Source organism: Musca autumnalis, unplaced genomic scaffold, assembly GCF_047663935.1.
Source record: "Musca autumnalis isolate F117 unplaced genomic scaffold, ASM4766393v1 scaffold_5, whole genome shotgun sequence".
NCBI classification, from domain to species: domain Eukaryota; kingdom Metazoa; phylum Arthropoda; class Insecta; order Diptera; family Muscidae; genus Musca; species Musca autumnalis.
This window is the reverse complement of record NW_027412088.1, coordinates 33,414,920-33,432,024: the sequence shown is the minus strand read 5'-3', so window position 1 is coordinate 33,432,024 and position 17,105 is coordinate 33,414,920. Positions and strand designations below refer to the sequence as shown.

General features: G+C 41.8%; 1 protein-coding gene across 2 annotated transcripts in view; it reads left to right on the top strand.

Annotated features, from left to right (window-relative positions):
• Positions 1-17,105, top strand: part of egl (Egl_like_exo domain-containing protein) — a 127,217-nt gene that overhangs the window by 88,908 nt on the left and 21,204 nt on the right. For both annotated transcript variants that reach the window (XM_073954884.1, XM_073954885.1), the window contains exons 3-4: positions 15,000-15,245; positions 15,328-16,898. In XM_073954884.1, the coding sequence (XP_073810985.1) occupies positions 15,000-15,245; positions 15,328-16,898 (1,817 nt within the window). The remainder of the gene's footprint in view (positions 1-14,999; positions 15,246-15,327; positions 16,899-17,105) is intronic.

Genomic DNA, 17,105 nt, shown 5'->3' with positions numbered 1-17,105 from the left:
GTAGGAAGCGTCTTTGGAAAGGGTCTTAAAAAGCACCCTTTCCTTTGAAAAAGGTTTTAGGATGCAGCCTTTCCTTTGGAAAAAGTCTTAGGAAGCACACTTTCCTTTGGAAAGGGTCTTAAGGAGCAGCCTTTCCTTTGGAAAGGGTATTAAGGAGCAGCCTTTCCTTTGAAAAAGGTTTTAGGATGCAGCCTTTCCTTTGGAAAAAGTCTTAGGAAGCACACTTTCCTTTGGAAAGGGTCTTAAGGAGCAGCCTTTCCTTGGGAAAGGGTCTTAGGGAGCAGCCTTTCCCTTGGAAAGGGTCTTAAGGAGCAGCCTTTCCTTTGGAAAGGGTCTTAAGAAGCAGCCTTTCCCTTAGAAAGGGTCTTAAGAAGCACCCTTTCGTATGGAAAAAGTCTTAGGAAGCACCCTTTCCTTTGGAAAAAGTATTAGCAAGCACCCTTTGTTTTGGAAAGGGTCTTAAGAAGCAACTTTCCTTAGGAAGGGTCTTATGAAGCAGCCATTCCTTTGGAAAGGGTCTTAAGAAGCAGCCTTTCCTTCGGAAAGGGGTCTTACGAAGCAATCTTTCCTTTGGAAAGGGTCCTTAAGAAGCAGCCTTTCCCTTAGAAAGGGTCTTTAGAAGCACCCTTTCATTTGGAAAAAGTCTAAGGAAGCACCTTTTCCTATGGAAAAAGTCTTAGGAAGCACTCTTTCCTTTGGAAAAAGTCTTAGAAACCACCCCTTTGGAAAGGATATTAAGAAGCAGCCTTTCCTTTGGAAAGGGTATTAAGGAGCAGCCTTTCCTTTGGAAAGGATCTGAAGAAGCAGCCTTTCCCTTAGAAAGGGTCTTAAGAAGCACCCTTTCCCTTAGAAAGGGTCTTAAGAAGCACTCTTTCGTTTGGAAAGGGTCTTAGGAAGCACCCTTTCCTATGGAAAAAGTCTTAGGAAGCACCCTTTCCTATGGAAAAAGTCTTAGGAAGCACCCTTTCCTTTGGAAAAAGTCTTAGGGTCTTAAGAAGCACCCTTTCCCTTAGGAAGGGTCTTAAGAAGCACCCTTTCCCTTAGGAAGGGTCTTAAGAAGCACCCTTTCCCTTAGGAAGGGTCTTAAGAAGCACCCTTTCCCTTAGGAAGGGTCTTAAGAAGCACCCTTTCCCTTAGGAAGGGTCTTAAGAAGCAGCCTTTCCTTTGGAAAGGGTATTTAGAAGCACCTTTTCCTTTGGAAAGGGTCTTAAGAAACACCCGTTCCTTTGGAAAAAGCCTTAGGAAGCACCCTTTCCTTTGGAAAGGGGTATTAAGAAGCAGACTTTCCTTTGGAAAGGGCCTTAAGAAGCAGACTTTCCTGTGGAAAAGGCCTTAAGGAGCAGCTTTCCCTTAGGAAGGGTCTTAAGAAGCAGTCTTTCCTTTGGATAGGGTCTTAAGAAGCACTCTTTCCCTTAGGAAGGGTCTTAAGAAGCAGCCTTTCCTTTGGAAAGGGTATTTAGAACCACATTTTCTTTTAGAAAGGGTCTTAAGAAGCACCCTTTCCCTTAGGAAGGGTCTTAAGAAGCAGCCTTTCCTTTGTAAAGGGTATTTAGAAGCACCTTTTCCTATGGAAAAAGTCTTAGGAAGCACCCTTTCCTTTGGAAAAAGCCTTAGGAAGCACCCTTTCCTTTGGAAAAGGTCTTAAGGAGGAGCCTTTCCCTTAGGAAGGGTCTTAAAAAGCAGCATTTCCCTTAGAAAGGGTCTTAAGAAGCACTCTTTCCCTTAGGAAGGGTCTTAAGGGGCAGACTTTCCTTTGGAAAGTGGCCTTAAGAAACAGAATTTCCTTTGGTAATGTTCTTAAGGAGCAGCCTTTTCCTTAGGAACGGTCTTAAAAAGCAGCATTTCCCTTAGAAAGGGTCTTAAGAAGCACCCTTTCCTTTGAAAAAAGTCTTAGGAAGCATGCTTTCCTTTGGAAAGGGTCTTAAGGAGCAGCCTTTCCCTTAGGAAGGGTCTTAAGAAGCAACCTTTCTTTTGGCAAGGGTCTTAAGAAGCAACCATTCTTTTGGAAAGGGTCTTAAGAAGCAACCTTTCTTTTGGAAAGTGTCTTAAGAAGCAGCCTTTGCTTTGGAAAGGGTCTTAAGAAGCAGCCTTTCCTTAGAAAGGGTCTTAAGAGGCAGTATTTGCTTTTGAAGGAAAGGTCTTAAGAAGAACCCTTTCCTTTGAAAAAAGTCTTAGGAAGCAAGATTTCCTTTGGAAAGGGTCTTATGAAGCTCCTTTTCCCTTAAAAAGGGTCTTAAGAAGCACCCTTTCCTTTGCAAAAAGTCTTAGGAAGCACCCTTTCTTTTGGAAAGGGTCTTAAGGAGCAGCATTTTTCTTAAGAAGGGCCTTAAGAAGCGGCCTTTCCTTTGGAAAGTGTCTTAAGAAGCAGCCTTTCCTTTGGAAAGGATCTTAAGAAGCAGCCTTGCCTTTGGAAAGCGTCTTAAGAAGCAGCCTTATCTTTGGAAAGGCTCTTAAGAAGCAGCCTTTCCTTTGGAAAGGGTCTTAAGGAGCAGCCTTCCCTTAGGAAAGGTCTTAAGAAACGGCCTTTCCTTTGGAAAGTGTTTTAAGGAGCAGCCTTTCCTTTGGAAAAAGTCTTAGGAAGCAGCCATTCCTTTGGAAAGGGTTTTAAAGAGCACACTTTCCTTTGGAATGGGTCTTAAGAAGCAGCATTTCCATTGGAAAGGGTCTTAAGAAGCAGCCTTTCCTTTGGAAAGGGTCTTATGAAGCAGCCATTCCTTTGGAAAGGGTCTTAAGGAGCAGCCTTTCCTTAGAAAGGGTCTTAAGAGGCAGTATTTCCTTTTGAAGGAAAGGTCTTAAGAAGAACCCTTTTCTTTGAAAAAAGTCTTAGGAAGCAAGATTTCCTTTGGAAAGGGTCTTAAGAAGCTCCTTTTCCCTTAAAAAGGGTCTTAAGAAGCACCCTTTCCTTTGCAAAAAGTCTTAGGAAGCACTCTTTCTTTTGGAAAGGGTCTTAAGGAGCAGCATTTTTCTTAAGAAGGGCCTTAAGAAGCGGCCTTTCCTTTGGAAAGTGTCTTAAGAAGCAGCCTTTCCTTTGGAAAGGATCTTAAGAAGCAGCCTTGCCTTTGGAAAGGGTCTTAAGAAGCAGCCTTATCTTTGGAAAGGCTCTTAAGAAGCAGCCTTTCCTTTGGAAAGGGTCTTAAGGAGCAGCCTTCCCTTAGGAAAGGTCTTAAGAAACGGCCTTTCCTTTGGAAAGTGTTTTAAGGAGCAGCCTTTCCTTTGGAAAAAGTCTTAGGAAGCAGCCATTCCTTTGGAAAGGGTTTTAAAGAGCACACTTTCCTTTGGAATGGGTCTTAAGAAGCAGCATTTCCATTGGAAAGGGTCTTAAGAAGCAGCATTTCCATTGGAAAGGGTCTTAAGAAGCAGCATTTCCATTGGAAAGGGTCTTAAGAAGCAGCCTTTGCTTTGGAAAGGGTCTTAAGAAGCAGCCTTTCCTTTGGAAAGGGTCATAAGAAGCACCCTTTCCTTTGGAAAGCATGTTAGGAAGCACCCTTTTCTTTGGAAAGGATGTTAGGAAGCACCCTTTCCTTTGAAAAGGATATTATGAAGCAGCAATTCCCTTAGAAAGTGTCTTTCCTTTCCTTTGGAAAGGGTTTTAAGGAGCACACTTTTTTGGAAAGGGTCTTAAGGAGCAGCCGTTCTCTAAGGAAGGGTATTAAGAAGCAATCTTTCCATTGGAAATGGTCTGAAGAAGCACCCTTTCCATTGGAAAGGGTCTTAAGAAGCATTCTTTCCATTGGAAGCTCTAAAAGAAGCAGTCATTCCTTTGGAAAGGGTCGTAAGAAGCACCCTTTCCTTTGAAAAAGGGTCTTATGTAGTACCCTTTCCTTTGGAAAGTAGTCTTAAGAGCACCCTTTCCATTGGAAAGGGTCTTAAGCAGCACCCTTTCCATTGGAAAGGCTCTTAAAAATACCCTTTTCATTGGAAACGGTTTTAAAAATCATCCTTCTCTTTGGAAAGGGTCTTAAAAAATTTCCTTTCCTTGGGAAACGGTCTTAAGAAGCACCCTTTTCTTTGGAAAGGGGTCTTAAGAACCCCCACTGGGAAGAAGCTTCGGGTCTACGAGTCAAAATATGGGAGGGGTGGATTTCCAATTCGGAAGAAGTTCAGTAATTGTAAAAGCAATATCTGTCCATTATAAAAGTCCTGGAAGAGAACATCTAAAGAGGCTTGAAAAACATCACATCCACAAAGATATCCGATTAATGCTGTCGCTGGAAATCTGAATAAAGAAGCTGAGATACGTCAAATAGGTCTCGTAGACAATAATCGGACCTAAACCTCCTTTTTTATACCCTCCACCAAAATATGGTAGAGCTTTGTAATTTGGTATAGAAGTTTCTACTACTCCTGTGTGATGTTTGGTATTATAAATGGACTATACCTATCCACGTTGTGATATAGAATGGTACCACCCGATTTTTGGTATTTTGAAGATTTTAGCCGAAATTTCTGAAATTTGGTACTTATTCTTCTTTGGGGGTATACAACTTTCTCCCATAAATTTGTCGGTATAGGTCAACGCCTTCATATAGCCCTCATAGAACGGTAACTCCCGATTTCGGTATTTTGAAGGTTGTGGCCACAGCAACCCACCGAAATGGCTGAAATTTGGTATTTAGTCTTTGTTGGAGGTAAATGTCTTTTTGACTGAAATTCTGAAGGTTGTAACGTCAATATCCCAGTGATAGACTGAAATTTGTTATTTAGTCTTCCATGGGCTTATAAAATATTCCAGAAGAGAATTATAAGTATTGGTCCGCGGGCTCCTATATCCTCCATAGAAGCGTACCTCTTGATTTTCGGTATTTTGAAGGTTTTACCGAAATATCGGAAATTTGGTATTGAGTCTAAAAACATTCCGCCAAAGGTGTATATATAGAAGACTTCTGAGTAGGAGTTCTATAGATAGATAACCTACTAAAAGTCCTCTATAGATAATAGTCCCCCTAAAAGTCTTCTATATATCGATGGAAGTCCTTTTATATGGATCTTTTAAAAATAGTAGCCCTGTTATATCGGTCTTAGGAGCTAAACCTTTATGGTTGCATTTTGCATTATTTTACATGACTGACAGTAAACCCTGTCAACACACCTACATAACCGCCGAGTGTCTTCGTAACTACTTATTAAATAAGTTATAATAATGTCACAACTCATTATCCCTTGCAACTTTTCATCACAGCGGATCAACATAATTTCCATAGTCAGCGACATGATGTTGCATTCCACACGCACTCTTCCGTTCTATGTTACCAACTTTCCGGTCTAAAGCAGCCAGCCGCCTGCCTTTGACATTACCATACAAACATATTTTTTCAAAATAATAAGGGGAACTGACAAGGATTCTTGTGTTGCTTATACTATTGTATTTCTTGCTGTTGTTGTTTCAGATATCGTTGGATTTTTAATAAACCTTAATCCGCTCTCATGGCTTTGCTAAATGTTATACAAATCACAAGCTAAGCATTGTTGCTGTTGTTGTTACTAATGAAAGAATTAATTTGTCGTTTTGCATTTGTTTATATTGTGTCAAACTCGTGGGCATGAGAAATGGAAGGAAGGAATGTGGAACGTGCGGAATATCTGGGGTTGGCTCGCGATAACAATGATGACGATGTTTACATTGCAATAATCAGTTGCGGCAGTTTTTTTCGCGGCTGATGTTGCAATTTTTATGGAGGAATTTTTTCCGTATTTGTGTTTATTTACTAAGCGACAGAGAGAAAAGATGTAGCAGAAACGTAGCCGCAATGTGGGGTATTTCAATAGTTGAAAGAGTTTGTCAGTAAAGCACTTAAAAATTTACAAATTACGCCACTGTTGCGTAGGCTTACCTTATTTGGTAGGGTTCTTATGGAATTCCATTCACTTTTTTTCTATAAAAATGATGACAATGATGATGTCATTCTCAATGATATTCAGAGAATAGATATCATTGAACATTATTTTGAATATACAGTGCATAAAATACAGAAAGTAGAGTATTAAAAAATTGAGTTAAAATCCGAATGTAAGTGTAGTTTGGATGATGTATGTAGCCAAAATTGTCTGAAACGGGAAATCTGTCTGAAGTTTCTTTTAGAGTGACCCTCAATAAGAATCCCGCCCAATAATGATGCTCTTAGACATGCAAAATTATGTGTTGCTGAATACCTGTTGGGGTATTGTCCGCCGACATCCCCTAATCATCAAATCAATCCCACGCAGACCTGTTCTTAGCAACCGATTGACCCGGAAGAATTCTCGACGAGGACCCGTCACTTCAACAATTATGTATTTGTGTTCGTATATTTTTTTACAGTGGAAACGGCAATTGATCTTTTCCGTTTCTTAAATCCGCCTCCATCACATGTCAGTGAGATGTAATGGATATTGGAAATGGGTCAGTATCTGGCTGCTCTGGTCTTAGCCGTCCCTAGGACTCCTGCCAAAAATGTTATGTTGCTGCTTGTTGCGCCATAAATCTCCCAGCGTGTCTCCAACTCCGTCTTCGACTTCCTTGTCGTCATCGGAATACGCAACTCTCCAGCAGTCTCCCCAACAACAACAGACAGGTGCATCGTTCCTGCAATTCAATTGCAATGGTCTCTAAAACAAAGTCAGCGAAATTGTAGACTTTATGTGTCGAAGAAACATCTATATTGCGGGAGCTTGACTCCAGTGACTCATATATGTAATATTATATGGGGGGTAGCAAAACAGTGTGGGACTGCCGAGGTAGTATTTCCTAATGCATACATACCGCTGTTCCCTGGGTTGTGTGCCTAATATTATCTTCAATGTTCATCAAGAGATTTGGTATACCGTCCTAGGCTATTGGAAAAGTCATCTCCGGTGAACTTTTGTATGGGAAAAGTCATCATCGGTGAACTTTTGTAGAGATGACTTTCCCAATACAAAAGTTCACCGGAGATAACTTTTCCAATACAAAAGTTCACCGGAGATGACTTTTTTATACAAAAGTTTACCGGAGATGAGCTTTCCCATACAAAAGTTAACCGGATATGACTTTTCCTATTCAAAAGTTCACCGGAGATGACTTTTCCAATACAAAAGTTCACCGGAGATGACTTTTCCAATACAAAAGTTCACCGGAGATGACTTTTCCAATACAAAAGTTCACCTGAGATGACTTTTCCAATACAAAAGTTCACCGGAGATGACTTTTCCAATACAAAAGTTCACCTGAGATGACTTTTCCAATACAAAAGTTCACCGGAGATGACTTTTCCAATACAAAAGTTCACCGAAGATGACTTTTCCTATACAAAAGTTCACCGGAGATGACTTTTCCAATACAAAAGTTCACCGGAGATGACTTTACCAATACAAAAGTTTACCGGAGATGACTTTTCCAATACAAAAGTTCACCGGAGATGACTTTTCCAATACAAAAGTTCACCGGGGATGACTTTACCAATACAAAGGTTCACCGGAGATGACTTTTCCAATACAAAAGTTCACCGGAGATGAATTTTCCAATACAAAGGTTCACCGGAGATGACTTTTCTATACAAAAGTTTACCGGAGATGACTTTTCCAATACAAAAGTTCACCGGAGATGATTTTTCCAATACAAAAGTTCACCGGAGATGACTTTTCCAATACAAAAGTTCAGCGGAGATGAATTTTCCAATACAAAGTTCACCGGAGATGACTTTTCTATACAAAAGTTTACCGGAGATGACTTTTCCAACACAAAAGTTCACCGGAGATGAATTTTCCAATACAAAGTTCACCGGAGATGACTTTTCTATACAAAAGTTTACCGGAGATGACTTTTCCAACACAAAAGTTCACGGGAGATGACTTTTCCAATACAAAAGTTCACCGAAGATGACTTTTCCAATACAAAAGTTCACCGGAGATGACTTTTCCAATACAAAAGTTCACCGGAGATGATTTTTCCAATACAAAAGTTCACCGGAGATGACTTTTACAATACAAAAGTTCACCGGAGATGACTTTTCCAATACAAAAGTTTACCGGAGATGACTTTTCCAATACAAAAGTTCACCGGAGATGACTTTTCCAATACAAAAGTTCACCGGAGATGACCTTTCCAATACAAAAGTTCACCGGAGATGATTTTCCAATACAAAAGTTCACCGGAGATGACTTTTCCTATACAAAAGTTCACCGGAGATGACTTTACCAATACAAAAGTGCACCGGAGATGACTTTCCCAATACAAAAGTTCACCGGAGATGACTTTTCCTATACAAAAGTTCACCGGAGATGACTTTTCCCATACAAAAGTTCACCAGAGATGATTTTTCTATACAAAAGTTCACCGGAGATGACTTTTCCAATATAAAAGTTCACCGGAGATGACTTTTCCAATACAAAAGTTCACCGGAGATGACTTTCCCAACACAAAAGTTCACCGGAGATGACTTTTCCAATACAAAAGTTCACCGGAGATGACTTTTCCAATACAAAAGTTCACTGGAGATGACTTTTCAAATACAAAAGTTCACCGGAGATGACTTTTCCAATACAAAAGTTCACCGGAGATGACTTTTCTATACAAAAGTTTACCGGAGATGACTTTTCCCATACAAAAGTTCACCGGAGATGACTTTTCCTTTACAAAAGTTCACCGGAGATGACTTTTCCCATACAAAAGTTCACCGGAGATGAATTTTCCAATACAAAAGCTCTGGCCGTGCAAATTGATAGCCCCACATTTTGCACGGTGAACGAATACGTTCCTACGAGGATAGAAGACTGCCACAGCACGCAGACATCGTCATTGGCTCAGACCATCTTGCAGTCATCGTCTCAGTTAAAATACCACCCGTCTTCATAACCTCTGATCTCCGTTATAAAAAAAACTGATTGGCAAGCGTTCAGAGAATTTACCAATCACCGCTGCCCATTGCCTCGGGAAACTGAGAGAATTTTCCGCGACATCATCACAGCTGCAGCCGCTCGCAACATACCTGCTGGTCGAATATTCAAAATTAGACCAAATTTTCCAGCAGAGGTGACGGGGCTAGCAAATGATCATGACGAACTTCCGTCGTACGAACTCTGAAGACCCAAGAGTTAGGGAACTTACTCTTGAAGTCAACAGGCTAGTAAACGAACATAAGCCGAAGACGTGGCTAGACCGCCTGAAGCATTGGTACAGGGTTGAGTAAATTGTGGATTAAATCACTCTCGTATCTGGGAAGGAAGGATGATAGAACGGCTTGCGCCAGTGACAAATCCGAAGAGGTATGCGTGTTATATTTACCGGCAGTTTATAGAGCAACGCCGTATAAGAGTCCTCTCAGGCGAGGAAGTACCACCACAATGTACAGTGATCGATGTTGCACATGTCATCCAAAACGCGAAATCATCCAAAGCAGTGGATCCACACGGTATCTCAATTGTAATACTTAAGCAAGTTGATAATCCCGTAGTTGAGTATTTCACCAGCGTCCGCAATTTGTCGTTAGTCACTCCTTTTGTACTAGAATTTTGGAAAGTTGGCGGGATGGTTCCGCTGCTAAAGCCTGGCAAGGATGCTAGCAAAACAGTACCCTCCTATAGCCAATAACGAAGATTCTCAATGCCTTTCTCCTCCCCATGACGATAAGCACATTCCTAGTTGCCCAACATCAAGATGCATAGTACCAAAACAGCATTACACGCCACATCCCCACATATCAGTCGTAGTCCCACGGCAGCGGGTTCTTTGTACCGGATTGAGCCGAAACCATAGGCCAGCGGCTGGCAACCCAGCATCAAACCTATGCTTCTACGTAGGGTTTTATGCTGCTACAACAACAACATATCGGTCGTTAACCGTGTTTGAAACGTTGTGTGTGGGCCAGTCGTTTGTGGAATTCAGAAATATGAAGTCAAATTGAAACACGAAGTTTCCCAAGGCGGGGTGATATCTATCGAAAATCTTTATCCTCAACCTTTCTAAAATTGCACACCCTCCAGACGGCATAAATATCGTTATGTACGCTCATGACTTCGGGTTCTGTCATCCGTCGATGATATATGTGATAGGTTAAATATCGTCATAGCTCTTCTAGTACAATTCTTCCACCCGAGGAATATGAAAATATGCGCCGTTAAATATACTGCCAAACTGTTCACCGCATTGGCGGTTGATATGAGGCTCCCACTGCTTTGGCGAAATTGTGGTATCCAAATGTTAGTAAAATACCTAAACTGAATGGAGCCCTGAGAACTCCAACAGGGTGCCTCCTTATGACACCATAAACCTCATGAAGAGCCGAAAATTTCTGATCAGCACAAAAAGGTGTTGTCGATTTAATATCTGATTGGGTGTTACCGTCGTGAGTATCCCTGCCATAATCTTGGGGACATGCTTGCTCCCACTCAGGAGGTCCTACATCTCATGAACTTCTAGATCAACAAGCCAATCAGGAAGGACTAAAAAGCATTCACACCGATCCAATTGCATTGGCAGTACAAAGGTACAGAATGAATACCGTAAGCGGATACTGCCTCCCATCCATTACAGCAGAAGAACGCAGCTCACAAGGCAAACTCCAGCCCAGTTAAGATCCGGGCAATTCAGTCGCCTCAATTCGAATTAGGTCTGAATTGATAGCCCGATACCCAACACACGTCCTACATGTGGATTGGGACCGTAAGACACGCTGCATTTGTTTAACTGACCAGTTAACTCCACGCACATGTCCCCTGATTATGTTTTGGGCAGCAAGTCCAAGTATCTTACTTACTTAGCTGGCCCATTAAAGAACATTTGTTCTATAGGCCGAACTAAGACAAGATCTCCATTCCTCTCTATTTGTTGCTTCGCACTCTGGAATACCGCGCCTTTTCATCTCGTCATCCACTTGTTTGCGCCATCTATTCCTTGGCCTGCCAATTCTGCGTGCACCGCCAAGCGGTCCTTATTTATACGCCTTTTTAGCGGGTTCATCATCGCTCATTCTTATGATATGGCCTAGCCAACGCAATCGCTGCATCTCGAAACGTTTAACAATATTGATGTCGTTGTATAGCAGATACAACTCATGGTTCATGCGACGTCGATATTCACCGTCAAAGCAGATTGGTCGGTAGATCTTTCGAAGAATTTTTCTCTCAAACACACCAAGCACTGCCATGTTTGCTTGCGTAAGTACCCAGGCTTCGGATCCATACATCAGCACGGGTAGTATCAGTGTTTTGTAGAGCGTTATTTTTGTTTGACGAGATGTGGCTTTGTTTTTAAACTGCTTACTTAAAGCAAAGTAGCATCTGTTGGCCAATACAATTCTTCTTTTTATTTCACAACTGATGTCGTTTGTTGTGTTTACGGAGGTAGACGAAGTCTTTTACTACCTCAATATTATAGAAATCAACTTCCACAGTAGGTCCAAGCTCAATGGACGCATTGCGCGTCGAAACCATCAACTTGGTATTCTCACCGTTTACCGCCAGACCCACTTTAGCAGATTCTCCTTCGACCTTCATAAAGGTATCTGTTACTTCTTTTACTGATCGTCCCATGATGTCTATATCATCAGCATAAGCAAGTAACATGTGACTATTGGTGTAGATTGTGCCACTTCTTTTGACGTTTGCCTCTCGTATAACCTTTCCAGCAGGATGTTGAAGAGATCACACGAAAGGCTGTCTCCTTGTCTGAAACCTCTTTTGGTACCAAACTCTTCGGAGAGGTTCTTTCCTATTTTAACTGAGGACCTCGTGTCAGTTAAAGTCATTTTACAAAGCCGGATGAGCTTTGCGGGAATACCAAATTCAGACATGGCTTGGAATACCTTTGAGCGCAGCGGACTGTCGAAGGCTGCTTTATAATCGACAAAAAGGTGGTAGGTGTCGATCTGCATCTCTTGGGTCTTCTCCAGGATTTGCCGCAGGGTGAATATCTGGTCAATGGTGGACTTGTCAGGTCTAAAGCCGCATTGGTATGGTCCAATTATCTCGTTGACCATAGGCTTTAGTCGTTCGCACAATATCCCTGATACGATCTTGTAGGCAATAGGGAGTAGACTTATGCCGTTGGGTACACGTTCTTCCTGCCAGATGGTACTAACTAGCTGATAAATACACCTTATCAGCGTGTCGTCTCCGGTTTTGAACAGCTCGGCTGGTAAGCCATCGGCCCCACCTGCCTTATTATTCTTCAGCCGATTTATTGCTGTCCTTACCTCATATTGGCTGGGCGGTATACATTCAATACCATCTTCTGGGATTGGGACTGTGGTATCTTCGTCGTCTTCGCTGCTATTGGATACCAACAAATTTGAAAAATGTTCTTTCCACATCCTGAGTACACGATCTGTATCAGTTACCAAATTACCTTGCTGGTCTCTACAGGAGGATGTGCCTGTACCCAAGCCATCAGTTTGATGCTTGACTCTTTGGTAGAATTTTCGGACTTCATTCTGGCTCCTGTACATCTCGATTTTTCCACACTTCCGCTTTGCCATCTCTCTCTTTTTCCTGTGGAAAAGACGTTTCTCCTCTCTCCTTTTCTCCCTGTATCTCTCTCGTGCGCTACGCGTTGCTACGGATTGTAAAGTAGCCCTATATGCCGCATTTTTCTCTTCGTTGGCAGAACGACACTCCTGATCATACCATGGATTCCTTGGTGGAGGTCTCTGGTATCCAAGTATGGATTTTGCGGCTGTTTGCATGGAGTGGGCAATGCTTTGCCATTGCGCTGATATGTTATCGGGATGAGGAGTGCTTTGATTAAGCAATTGGGCTAGTTGAGTGGAATATGCTGTGGCTATCTGTTGTGATTGCAGCTTACCGATGTCTAACTTTCGGGTTGTGTCTGTTCGTACTTTGTTTGCTACGTTTAAGCGGGTGCGTACGTTTGCTGCAACAAGGTAGTGGTCCGAATCAATGTTTGCGCCTCGGAACGATCGTACATCCAACACGCTCGATGAATGTCTTCCATCTATCACAACATGATCAATTTGATTACTTGTTCTTTGATCTGGAGACAGCCAGGTGCCCTTATGAATATCGAGATGATTAAATCTGGTACTGCTAACTACCATGTTTCTTGCAGCTGCAAAGTCTATCAGCCTCATACCATTGTCAGATGTTTCGCTGTGGAGACTGAATTTCCCGACTGTTGGGCCAAAGATATTCTCCTTTCCAATTTTGGCATTTAAATCGCCTAGAATGATTTTAATGTCATGGGCAGGACAACGGTCATATGTTTCTTCTAAGCGCTCGTAGAATATATCTTTGGTCTGTTCGTCCTTGTCTTCGGTTGGAGAATGAGCGCAGATAAAGCTGATGTTGAAGAATTTTGCTGTTAATCGAATTGTAGCAAGTCTTTCATTCACTGGGGTGAAGCTGGAGGCCAGATGTTTTAACCTCTGACCAACTACAAAACCGCAACCAAACTCATGCTTTGTGTCATGGTAGCTATAATACAGTGCGTCACCTTTAGGTGTTGTTGTGACATCTTTCCCAGTCCATCGTATTTCCTGTATGGCAGTAATGTCGGCCTTGTACTTTTCAAGTACATTTGCCAGCGCGTAAACTGCACCTTCTCTATAAAGAGTGCGAACATTCCAGGTGCAGATTCGCAGATCATGGTCCTTAAAACGTTTGCGGGGGTCGTCAACGTTCTTATGGGTGAACGCGCGGCACATGTTAGCTCACTACCTTTAATGGGTGTTAAAGGCAGATTCCCAGGTGACACCACGGGGAGGTCAGCGTCCACTTGAGATGAGAGAGGGACCAAGATAAATCCTGGACTTTACCATGTTAAAGCCGGTCAGGACCGTTTCTTGGTATCTTTCATCTCCTACGTCACCCACGTATCAAGTAACAAGTCCAAGTATCACAAGCTGAGATCAGATGGGACAAGACTGAAATATGACAAATGTCAAAAACCACATGGCCATGTTATAACGGCGAACGCACAAAGTTCCCGGATAAGCATCTCATCTGTCCCTGCCCTGCAAAAATACAACGAAGATTTGAAGCTCTAGCACGCCCGTTCCTTCATTATTTCGTTGAGGCAACCAAACTATATCTGGGAGCCCTTGTGAGATTTCTCAATTCGTCAGGCTGGATATAATTGCCAATAGATTATAACGGAATATGCATCCTTACCCGTGTGGTGTGGTTGAATAGGCTAATTGAGCCTTTGAAGATTTTAGACACCACATAAATCAACCAACAATGCTAATCCTCAACCCCACGCCAACGGCTTCTATCGTACCGGATTGACCAGAAACATAGTGTTTCGGCCAGTGGCTAACATTGCCAACACACATTGCTTTATAAAAATGTTGGCTATTTTTCATTCTTGGGGGTGTGTATCTGGTAGCAATCATCGACTTTTTGCAAAAATATCGCGATTAGGTTTCAGATTTTGAGGTATGTTAGGAAATGTTTAACAAAAACCTTTACCTCGACGATTGGGCTTGTTTAACGTATGTTTGGCATGGTAACTGAACGAAGGCCTTGGTCACTAATTTTATATTAATTTTCCAATAATGGTCAATCAAAAATATTGCCCACCACAACATTCACGTCCAATACCCCGTATCATTCAATTTGCTAATAAAGTCCAAATAGGGATATAAAACCCAAAACGTGACATCAATTTCAATTTCTTATGCCACAACATGTTGTTGTTTTCATTTCCATTGCATTATATCATCGTTGCACTTTTAGGTTAATAAATAAATGAACAGGCGAGAGAGATGAAGATGCCCACAACACCATAGCTTCCATCTGTTTTGGCAATATCATATTTCTTAATACTTTTACATCGTTGGAGCAGCAGGAGTGCAGTTGGTGGGAGCCCACATTCAACTTCAATTTTTATATTTTAGCTCTTAACAAAATTGAATAAATTTTGTATATACTCCAACTAAGCCATACCCCTTATCTTGGGTGTTGGGGTTGCACTTGCATTTTCACATTGCCAAACGATACACATTTGTTGCACTCTTGCTGGCTGGGCGTTATTTGGTGTGTGTGTTTTAGTTCTTTTTATAACCTTTCTTTTTTATATTCTATTCCAGGTCTAAAGAAGTTCTTGGCTCAGTATCCTTCCATCTTTTTGGTTGATGGTGATTATGTTCAAGTGAATTGCTACCAACATTCCAATGCTGATGATGGCGGTTATGGTGGCCGTCGTGATTATATACAGGAGGCAAAAGACTATTTCAAAAATAAATTGCTGCAATATGGCATTGGTGTGGAGGTGCCAGTGCGCAGCTTATTGGGCCATAGATCACAGGCATCGCCACAAGTCAGACATATATCAGGTAAGGTTTTTGGTGGTGACATCTCATTCCAATTGGCAATAATTTACATTCTTATTTTTCATCACTCATCCGTTTTGTTTAGGCCAACACATTAAAGAGTTTACGGAATTTCTCTGCAAGCATCCGGACACATTTCGTGTGGTAGACGATCATGTTGTGCTGGTCGGATGTGAAGATATGGCCGATTTACCGGCCCGTGATCGTTTGCATTTGCCCCAAACCAACATCGATACCAGAGCCACTCAACAAATGTTGGATTTCTTTGCCCAATGCATTGAAATGAAGGGACCCATAATGGTCGATCAGCTATTCCACTTGGTAACCACCAATTTCCCCCAGGAACAATGGTTGCGAATGTTTAAAACACCCAGCGATTTGATGACTTTCCTACGCCTCTTTTCGGATTGTTTTCACATTCAAGCAAATCTAGTCACTCTTCTACAAAAACCTAAGCTAAGCGATTCTCATATACAACAGTCACAGGCCAAGTCACGGGAGCAATACAATGCTATGAACAATAATCGCAATAACCAACAACAATCGCAGCAGCAGCAGCAATCCTCACAAACGTCTCAACCAGCCATTAGTGCAGTACAACAACGTTTGTTGTCGCCACGTTTAAATCACAGCAACAACAACAGCAGCATCAGCAATCAAAGCAATTCATCGTTGCAAAACAGCAGCAGCAACAACAACAATAATAGCATCAATAACAACAACAATAACAGCATTGCATCACCCAACTTTAAATTAAATGCTCCCGTAACTTCTCACAATTCATCTGGTTCCAATGGTGATTTGTCACAAACTCGTTCCGAACCCAATTCCGGGTTCGATAGTTATATTCCCATTTCGGAAATGAAATTGGAAAATCTTTGTGAACGCAACTATCCCTCACCCAACAATTGTTCGTCTTATGGTGCCAGCGCCAATCAGCAACAGTCGACTCCAGGAGGACAATTAAACAATCACAACACACCACCTGCCATATCATTGCCACCACAGGCACCACTACCAGCAGCCGAGCGTCTTAACAGTGCCAATCAAACATTGAAACAGCGTATCAATAATCTGGTCATACGGACCCTGGCCGAAAACTATGAAAAAGACAAACAATCAATGGCCAATCAACAGGCTGGCTCTGTTGGTTACAATCCCCAGAATTCACCACACCACAGTCCCAATCATGGCAATGTCAATAACTCCACAACATCCGCCACGGGCCATAATTCATCATTACAAAACACCTCATCATCCTATAATTCTCCTAGTCAAAATTATTTCGTTGGTGATACGTGGAAAATTAAGGTTCTACAGAACACCAGTGTCATAGCCAATATTAAGCAATCGCTCTTTGTCACCGAGGCAATGCTTAAATTTGCCCAACAAAATCAATCGATTGTGGTATCGCTCGATTGTGAGGGCATCAATTTGGGCATTAAGGGTGAAATCACGCTCATCGAAATTGGTACCACACGTGGTGAGGCATTCATATTTGATGTGCGCACTTGTCCCGAAATGATTAATGATGGTGGCCTGAAGGCACTGCTGGAACATGAAAATGTCATTAAGGTGGTCCACGATTGTCGTAATGATGCTGTTAATTTATATCTGCAATTTGGTATATTGCTGAGAAATGTTTTCGATACACAGGTAAGTGAGGGAGGAAGAAGAAGAAGAGGGGATGTTTGGGAGTTAATTACTTATATAATTTGGCAAGTTATTTCCACTAATTGTTTTAAAAGTATGACTTTATATTACTGGGATGTGATTCTGCAACTAACTAACGACAGAATTAACGGCAAACGTCGGTAAACGAGAATTTCGAGGTGTTGTTCTTGTAGCAATGCAAATATTTTT